Source organism: Sphaeramia orbicularis, chromosome 14 (assembly GCF_902148855.1).
Source record: "Sphaeramia orbicularis chromosome 14, fSphaOr1.1, whole genome shotgun sequence".
NCBI lineage: Eukaryota > Metazoa > Chordata > Actinopteri > Kurtiformes > Apogonidae > Sphaeramia > Sphaeramia orbicularis.
In genome coordinates, this window is record NC_043970.1 from 26,006,980 (window position 1) to 26,016,863 (window position 9,884).

The 9,884-nt window shown below is 42.9% G+C and overlaps 1 protein-coding gene across 1 annotated transcript; it reads right to left on the minus strand.

Annotated features, from left to right (window-relative positions):
* Positions 1 to 195: 195 nt before the first annotated feature.
* arhgap35b (Rho GTPase activating protein 35b) lies at positions 196 to 8,892 on the minus strand. Its single transcript, XM_030154099.1, has 7 exons — positions 8,247 to 8,892; positions 2,646 to 6,555; positions 2,192 to 2,333; positions 1,768 to 1,845; positions 1,435 to 1,566; positions 818 to 923; positions 196 to 710 (listed from the first exon to the last, which is right to left on the minus strand). The coding sequence occupies exons 2-7, from the start codon at positions 6,363 to 6,365 to the stop codon at positions 299 to 301; spliced, it is 4,590 nt and encodes a 1,529-aa protein (XP_030009959.1). The 5' UTR covers positions 6,366 to 6,555; positions 8,247 to 8,892; the 3' UTR covers positions 196 to 298.
* Positions 8,893 to 9,884: the final 992 nt, after the last annotated feature.

The following is a 9,884-nucleotide window of genomic DNA, read 5'->3' on the forward strand; positions in this document are numbered from 1 at the left end:
AGGCTTGTTGTGACATCGCCCTTTGTCCTCCACTTCTGCCCCGATGTCAAATTCCAGGTGATCATGGGCTCAGAGGGCAGAAGAAGAGTCACTAAAAATGGCAGCCTGCCCTGACACACACAAGTATGGATACAAATGGCAGGTTTGGGGAAGTTTTCAGACACTTCCTAACTCCTCTTTTCATTAACTAGTTTGTCCAGGATCAAAAATGTAGTGTGCACATGCACGCTTTTTTTTTTTTTAATGTGTGTGAGATAAGGTCCAGCATCATCATGGGCACACGTGGTTTCATTGTCTCTCACAGTGTCTCTTGTTCGGCAGGGGAATGGTGGGAGTGGGGGTGCTGGTGGAGGGGAGGGAGCAGGGACTGCAAGGGGGACTGGGGAGTGGTGGGTGGGGACTGCTGCAGGGGGCTGAAGTGGGTGGTGGTGTGAGGAGGAGAGGAGCGGTAACAGGTATAGGCAGAGCTGCCGCTTAGGGTGGTGGTGGGCGAGGCAGGCAGACCTGCGAGGCCGGTGGGGGAGTCAATGAGGGGCTGGTTGTAGAAGAAGAATGCACACTGGTGGATGAAGGTCTCGATGATTGTCTGGTAGGTGCGTGTGGCAGTCAGAGCATCCATCGTGGTGAAATCTGGCCTCATGAGGGTGGGCCAGAAACAGATGGACAAGTTTTCACTGGTCATCAGGTTCACCCTGCTCAGCTGGCTCACCCTTATAAACACACAGACAGAAAATTAATCATCATATAAACAGATGGGTTTCCACCTCAAAACATCAACAAAGCCACGTGGACAACAGCAGACACAAGTCGAACTCACTTGTGTAAGTGGCTCACTACATATTTGAAGACATCATAATTCTCCCTGGAGAACTTCCTCAGGACATCCTTCATGGTGTACAGTCTCTGTTCTCTGTCATTAATTTCTGTTTGCAAAGAGGGAAATATGGGGTTACATACACATTCATTATTTTCAGTACAAAGCTTATATGCACAATACAAGAGTCATTCGGTAGCTTTGTATCTTTTCTGAACTGGAATGCTTTTTTAGGCCGATTTCTAGACACCATCACAATCAATCTGCTGAATTGGTCTCCATTTCTAGACAAACTCCATTCATGTGGCAGCTCAAATTTGGAGCACTGTTTTTCATCAGCTCTTGGTAGAATTTGTACCACCTTTCATGTCCAATTCAGATCAACTGTGCAATTTAAAAAATGTGTTAAACATGTAACAAATGTCATATACTGGAGTGAAAATACATTACTTAATGTAGTTTTTAAAGGGTGAATAGTAATCTATAACCTATTACATTTGCAACGTAACATTCACAGCGCAAAGCAGGCCTACCAAAACCTTCCCTTCCCTCTTCGCCCCAAAAGAAATAATCTTTTTATGTTCTAGTAAGACCCTCCCAGCCCAGCAGTGTTTGCTTACTGAAAGCATCCAGTAGGTCCACCTGCAGAGCACAAGGCACCAGGGGCTCAGGCAGCTCAGAGAAGAAGCTTTTTAGGGCTCCAGCCACAGTGTTTATAGAGAAGTCTTTCTCCACTAGGTCTAATCCATGGTCTACAGAGGGGAAAATGAGAGAGTTAAGGAGGATCAGAAAATAAAACCAGCAGAATCAGTAGCTGTCATCAGGACTGAATAATCAGCTGAACAATCAGCTGTATGTCACTTTCCTTTAGTAACACTCTGTTTATGTTTTGATTAGGCAGCCCCATAATTACATGTCAAACAGCTGGTTCAAACAAAGTCTGATGTACTCACCCTGTTCAAACTGCCTCTGCATGCTTTCCATCTCTGACTTGTTCCCACTGACGCGGTACAAACCCTCTGTATTCAGGCCTGAGGAAAAAGAACACAGCAGAGAAAAGGGAAGGTGTAGGGAGGGCACAGTGGGAAACAAGCAAAGCACAAACACTTTATTAGTCCTACTGCAAACAGACCAGGCAATACAGATGCTGGAAGTTTCTGGAGTGTTTAAGTGAAGAACCGATTTTATTACTCTCACATCACATTGTGATCATGAACAGGTGCACAAATATAAAAATATCCTAAGAGTAACTATGTTTATACAATTAATATGGCAACAAATGTGTAAAAGACAGCTGCACATGCACGTACATTTCAAAAAAATTTCTATTTAAATGGTAAATGACATTGGAGTAAAATATATTTTAAAAAAACTAACCTGTTGTCTCAATGAAGCGAACACACTTCTCAATGAATAGTGGGATAGGTCTATCTGGAGATACCACATTCACAAGGGGGACCCCAAAGTAATTGCTCTCCATGGGTTTGGGAATAGCTGGACGTGGCTTTGGTCTTGTTTTCTGACCATCAGAAAGACACAAACCAATGACAGTCAGAAACATGAATAGTTGCATGTTTTGCATTCATTTTTTCCCAACAGAGACACCAGGAAATCCCAAATACAGTTTCTTACAATAAATCACAATCTAACAGCTAGATCTTTTCCTTAATGTTGCCACATCCTTCTGATACTGTGCTTAGAGAAACATATAGTCTATCTTGTACTAAACTTTTAAATATCTTATGACCTTAATTTACACATTTGTACATATTTACAAATCCAATAATATTGTGGTTTTAACATTAGAATCTGAAGATGTCATAATACGCACCTTGGCTGTTCGTCGCAGACTCTTCAGAATGTTCCTCTTTTTTGGGTCCTCACTCTCTTCATTAACAAGACTGTCACTTTTCAGGGTCCCAAAGTCATCTTCTTTGGATTTCGGAAGAGCTCCCATCTCATCATCGCTCCCGATGAAGCTTGTGCGGAAGCTGCTGAACTTGCCGAGCCTTTTGGAGCGGTCACGGTACAGACGAGGCTTAACACCCACTGCTGAGAACTTCCTCCTTCGCTCCAGAGAGCTGCTGTCTGCTTCACTGTCAGAGCCATTTCCATTAGAGTGCATCCTGTTGGAGTTGCGGATGGTAATAATTTTACCTTGTGTGCTGTCATGTGGCACTGAGTAGATGATCTCTTCATTGCTAGGGCGAGGTTTTGAAACAGCATCAATAGGCTCAGCGTAGTCAGAGGGATCATAGCCAACATCCCCACCTGGAACCCAGGTAACAGCAGAGGGCAGGGAGCGACGATGGCCTAGTGTATCAATGTATGGGTTGCGGCTCACCTTCCGAAAGTCAAAGGTGACACCGGGTTTAACTCTCACTTGGTGTGGCACTTTGTTGTTTTGTTTGTTCTCAAAGTCTCTAATATCAGAGATGACAGAGATGTCGCTTGAGTCCAAGTCTGGCAGGTTGAAGCCCCCGCCATGAGAGGTGAGTGTGCCATCGTAGTATGGTGGGGACGGTTCCACATCATCCTCTGAATCCAAGAACATGGTGACAGGACTGGGAGAGCTGCAGCGAGGCGAGTACACATTCTCACTGGTGCAGGCCTCAGCAACATTATCATACATGTGTGTTGCCTCTACAATGTTGCGTTTTTCTACCACCTCCATCAAGAAAGAGTGGAACATTTCTATTCTATGCAGGCCTCCCACCACACCCCCAGACCCACAAACGACAGTATTGAAACGGCCTTCAATCTCATGGGCAAGTTCTTCCCCTTGGATCATTTGCTCACTAGCATAATCACTGTCAGTGAGCTCTGCCTGGCTATCACCCACTGCCAACAACTGGACTGGGATGATGTCCTGAACTTCACACAGAAATGCACACAGGGTCTCCAGGGAGGCTTTTCGGGAGACTGAATACACTGCAATGTAGCCATGAACTAACCTGCTCTTCCGCAAGGTGAAGGAGGCGTGGTATGAGAGCACAGAGAGCTCTATAGCCAGCTTATGTCCACTAACTGTCTGCTCCAGCAGCACAGAGGTGCCACTATTGGACATGGGCCTGCAGTGCTGAGGCATTAGGAAGGGGGACAGGAGCTGCTCTATGTCATACGAGTCTCCACACATTAAGCACATAACAATGCGCAGATCTGCCTCTGGGACTGGCTGATGAGGAGAGTCTCTGAGGCCTGGAGGCTCAGGAAGGAGAGGTGGGGAGCTGCTACTAAAGGATGTGCTCCTTCTAATATCCAGAAGGCCCCTTAGCACCTGGTTTATCTGAGTCTCACTGACATTATGGCCATAGCCAACACCGGGGGATGCAGGATCTAAAAAGCTACACTGCAGTCTCCTTGCAACTTGCTGTCCCTGTGTTATTAGGCTTAAGGCAGTTTCTCCACCAATATCTGAATATGATCCTACGCCTCTTTTAGTGACTAAAAGCAGTGATGTTGGCAGCTGTGCTAGCTGGCTATCCCTTCGACCTAGTGTTGACTCCCTAAGTCTCTCAAGGCTTTCAACCACATAAGAGAGGGAATCTTTTGAATTATACAGACATAGACATCCATGCGGAGTGAAAGTGGGCGTATGGAAAGAATTTACTGGAAGACGTACATTTCCTTCAATAGGCCGCAGTGTCAATTCATACATCTTCCCATCTAACACATACCAGTCATCATTTGTGCAGAGAGCCCTAATCTCATTGGCAAATTCTCTGGCCAGTCCATCCTTTCCTAGAATGACAAGATTAATTCTATCAGCCTTGGTGTCACCAAAATGAGCTTTCACATCAAAAAAGGGGTAACATGTGGGGAAACGTGATGCTAAGAGTTGTTCAATCTTAGAATCTCCACAGTGTGGACTGCTAGGGCAGGTCTCCTTTGTAGGATGATAGACAAAGTGGATATGCTTCAGAACTAGAGCATCTCTTTCAGCTGGAAGCTTTTGTAGTGCCTTGAACCGCTGTTCCTCTCCCAAAACCTCCTGAATTGCTCCCATTTTCTCTTTGCTCGGCTTAGCATCCACCTCAAGCTCATAAAAAAGCTCAGAGTACTCCAGTAAAAGCTCCTGGAAGTCTTCTTTAGCACGGTCAATGATCTCTTTCTGATGACGATTATACAGATCCAAGTACTCAGGCTCCTCAAGCCACTGATAGAACTCTTCATTCATGATGAAGCTGCGGGCCTCCTCCCATGGTTTACCAGGTGTGACAAAGGGAGAGGAGGCTAGCTTCTGTTTGAACTCCAGCCTCATCTCTGCTCGCCTGCACTCATTCCGCAGATGCTCCAGGTGAGAATTAAATATTTCCTCTGCTTCAGCAGTTTCCAGCAGGTCTGAAGGGATCCGCTCATCCTCCATGTTGTCAATGTGAGATGTATCCTCCCATGGTGAGTCTTCCAGAACAACAAACCAGTGAGCAAAGTGCTGCTTGGACTCAAGAACCTTCTGTACCCCAGACCAGCTCAACTGATCTATCTCATCCAGATCAGGCACCAAAGAACTAAGTGCTAAAGGAAGAGTGCTTAAGTATATTTTCCGACGCCTCTCAATATGTTCTTGCTTCAGTCGGTAGACATGCTGTTGAAAGAGCTTTTTGCATTTTGCTGTTCCCTCCAAAAAGACATATTCTTTGTACTCTGGGGAGGTGTTCATGCGCCGACTGGTGTTTAACCAGGTTTCATTATGATTCTTTACTATACGGTTGATTAGCCATTCATAGCGGTCCTTGGCTGAAGCTATCTGTTGACTCTGGAGCTTTAGGGCCTCAAAATAAGGAATAATCTTGGGCTTGCCCCTGCTTTTATCAATTAGCTGAGCTAGAGTGAGGAAGGCAAGGTCCACATTTATATTTGAGCGAGCAGATGTCTCAACTACTGGTAGACTCTTTTTAGTAATAGCAAAGGTATGTGCATCTTTGATATAACGTTCAACACCTTCATCACATTTGGTGAGGACCAACACAATCGGTTTCTTTGTCTTGCTAAGCTGACCGTATAGGTTTGTTACAAATTTCAGCTGGTCATCAAAGTTGCGATTCATGCCACGGCTGACGTCAACACATAGGAGGAACCCATCAACCTGGAGCTTTCCTTCAGGCATTTGTTTCTGCTCGAAGTCTTGCTCTAAGCCAAGCTGATCTGTACAGAAGTACATGAGCTTCTCTGCTGAAGCCAGCTTAGTTGCTGCTGCCCTTTTGATATAGGGCTGCATAGCAGTGCTACGGTGTGGCTGAAATGTCTGGTCATCAATGAATTCAGTCTGTTCCACAACATGCATTCTACATTCAGGTCCCTCCTCCAGAACCCGTGACACCTCCCCCCAAAACAGAAAGTGATCATTATTTACCACTCGACCCCCAAAGTCACTGGTGCTCAAAACTGATGTGTGATCCAGGTAGAAGTCATCAGCACTAGGTCGCACAAACCTATTACATAAGCAGGACTTTCCAACTCCACATTGCCCCTTCTCTTTCTCTGTTCCTGACAAACCCACCACAATAAGGTTGTAGATGGGCGATCGGGCATCTTGCTTTTTTGCCATCATAGTCTGCTGAGGCTCATCCTGCCAAAAACAGGCACTGTATAAAGGAGTTCACTTGAATGTTTGTCCATAAAGTTGCTGACCCACAGAGGAGATCAGATTTCAGATTCTTCTGCTGGGCTTCAGTTTGAATAAATAGCAGTGCGGTGATATGAGAAGAGGGATCTTTCATTCATTCCTTATGAGTCAGATCCTGTGGAAAAAAATAAAATCAAAATATAAATCAGGCACCAAAACTGAAGAACCAACAAAAACATACTCTGAATAAGAACAGAAACTGAAACACAAAATAACAGAAGTTAAAAATAACCAAAGGGCAAATGTAATCCTATCACTTTCACTTTAGGTGACTGTGACCCAATAAAAATAAACCAATGTTAAAACCACCATTTTGTGTTGACAAAGACTATATTATTGACAGCAAAAACTTTAAAATATCAGGAGTTTTATCCTCAACGTTATTTTTAGTAATATAATCATATAATGATTAGAAAATAACACCACACTTAAACATTTTACTTTACTTAAACCATTCACTTTCTACCACAAATCACAACAAGTGAGCACACCATTCAGTGGAGAATGCAAACGTATATTGTTCAAGAAACAACAAAAATAAAAACGCTACGTCTTTGCAATGTAAAATTTCATTTAAATGTCTTTGTAGTGTACAGGTAGTAAACTGTCCTCTTGGTGCTCCAAATAGCAATTCCATTATCAATAATATGATGATTGCAGCTAGATTAATTATGTCTAAATAGAAAAACATATTTGAAATGCTTTCAGTGCTTGTTCCACAGTCAAAAACCTAAAAGGTGTCTCCTCTTTAAAACCACCAAATAATTGCATCTTAGTGGCTGTCAGTTCATAGAATTTTTGTAAAGCATTTGACTGCTTGACTATAGCCTACATATTTTCCTTCAGATTACTGACTATCAACTACTTGAGCACTTGATTATGGAGGTTATTGCTACGTTGTACTAATCTTCAAATACTACTACTAATAAAACTACAAATTTATTTCAATACACAAACCAAGGAGTAGTGTTCTTTAAATGAGTGAGACAAGCATGAAAGTTGTGGGCACTGTAGCTTCTATAAATGAACACATTTTTACGCAGGCTAATACAGCTAAAAGCCTCATCCCTAAGACAAAACAAGGACTGAATAAAGAACTAGTCAGACATGTATAAATCTGTGCCAGGGGGCACTGAATTTGATCACTCTAAAACATTTAATGTTAGTAAGTCTACCATTACTGCAGTGGCTAGACTTATAATTGTGAGCCTGTGATAAAGCAAATAACCAAATGGAAATTCTAAAATGTGTAATATGGCTCTTTTGAAATAAACATCATGACTTAGGAATGCATACTTTGGCTCGTAAGGAAATACCTAACATATCATATGAAGTGACCAGACACTTGCAAAAAAGAACCAGCTCTGACAGGGTCAAACGCAACCATGGGCAGTCCACACCGCTCAGCTGAGCTAGGCCTGATACCACACAAACACACAAGTTCTTTGAAATAAACACAACCCAACTGTCCTATCTACCAATCATCTAGGCAAATACAGTTTACTACAGCCCGTCGTCATGCAATTCTATCAACATAGCCTAGTTACTCGGATAACATTTTGTAAGGTTACATATTGTGCACAGGATTAACAGTTACCATGGGCTTTAGGGTGCACACAGAGGGGCTGACCACGCCAGGCCTGCTGTCTACATAATGAAATTGCACAGCCTAAATCTGGGATAGTCCACCTTCTCCACGCCGACAACGATTAAAGGGAATTCATTAGCCCAGCTGTGCAGGGTGTAGCACACATCGCTTCAGTAGGAAATAGCCAATAAAGAAGACAGAGCGTGTAGGGTACATACCATCGCATTTCTCCCTTTCTCCTCTCGCATCTGTCAGGCCAGCTCTTGCCGCAGCCCTCGCCGCCTGATGTGCATAAGCATAAAGCCGCAGAATCCACTATGGGGTCGTCTCTATTCACAGACAATACTGGTATTACTTGAACTTGTGCGGCTGGATAACTTGATTTAAATATCCGCTGCCCATCCCCGTATTCTCTTGTTTAGCATCACTGTTTTCTTTGCAATTAAAGAAGGGAAAGCAAGCATAAATATACCAGAAATAAGACAATCCGATGTTGTTTTGCCAAGGGTCTTTCCACTTGAGAAATTCGGGCGTACAAAAATCTACTTAGCCGTCTTCTCTTCGGTTCACCACGTTGCTTTTTCAATAATTATTCTGTCCATTGTTGTGGCCACATAAAGCTGGGCCGGCCGCGCACACGAAACAACGTTGAGTTTGTTGCAATCGTGGTAGTGTTTCGTCTGAAATATGCTACTACTGCAACAGAAATGGTTCATGTCCTGGTGAATTTATCAGCAGATTGCGTGTGTGAAAGTGGTATTTCAGCCAGCTTTCCGATAATGGCGGCGGCCCTCCTCCCCGGACCTAGTTCTCCTCTTCTTTTCTTTAGTAAAAGGGAGCTGTGGAGACAGAAGCAGCGGAGAGAGGGACTCACCCAGCGGCGCCCTCACACAACTGCAGCAGGTCGTTTTCACTGCCGCTAGCTCACCACTATACTAACTACCTTTGCGGGGCTCGTTACCTCAAAGTAATCGATTTCTCACGTAGTTCCTGTATTTCCAATAGTTTTTCAGTGTAACGTCGTTGCAAAAGTAGAGGCACTGTTGAAAACGCTACTCAAGCTAACTATCCCCAGCTACACAACATAAAGTACTTGCTATTTTCCATCTAATATCACTAGCAGTGTTATTTTTTTTAGCAAGCTAACTAATAACTTTACATTTTTTGTTTAGTAGCAATATATCTCGTAAAGTGAGAAACTAAACTGTTGAATGCATGAATTTTAGACAAATAGATAAAGATTAAAACGTAAGTTTAAAGACAAAAACTAAAGTAAATGTAGTTATTTAAATGTTAGCTGAGTTAGCATAATTACTGCTAACTACAGCTGTTAACATCATGCTAACATAATCACTGTAACCATGGTTATTGTATCCATGGTTACTGTAATTTAATGGTTAATTCGTGGGCAGAGATGAGAGAGAAACACTGGTAAGTGATAGAGCCAAACTGAGTATCATGTTAAGTAAACAATTAGGTGTTGTTATCTACTCCCTCTAACCCCAGTCTTGTTTGCAATATCATGTTTTATTAATAACTAACATATATTATTACTGATTAGTCAGGTATTACAACAGCAACACAATACATGATGAGAAACTCAGAAGTCATACATCACTGTCTATTACTGATAACAAGATAATTTGCATTACCTGTCACGTGATATCGCAATTAGTACTCTATATAAACAGCTGTGTATCATGACATGTCCTATGTTTGATTAAAGGCTTTTGCCCGAAACGTCACTATTTTCTGGGAGCTCACAGGTTGTGCAGACCTTACCTAATTCTTTCATCCACTTCTTTTTTTTTTTTTTTTGTTTGGGAGGAGGGGTATTCTGCACAGCTTTTAGCAAC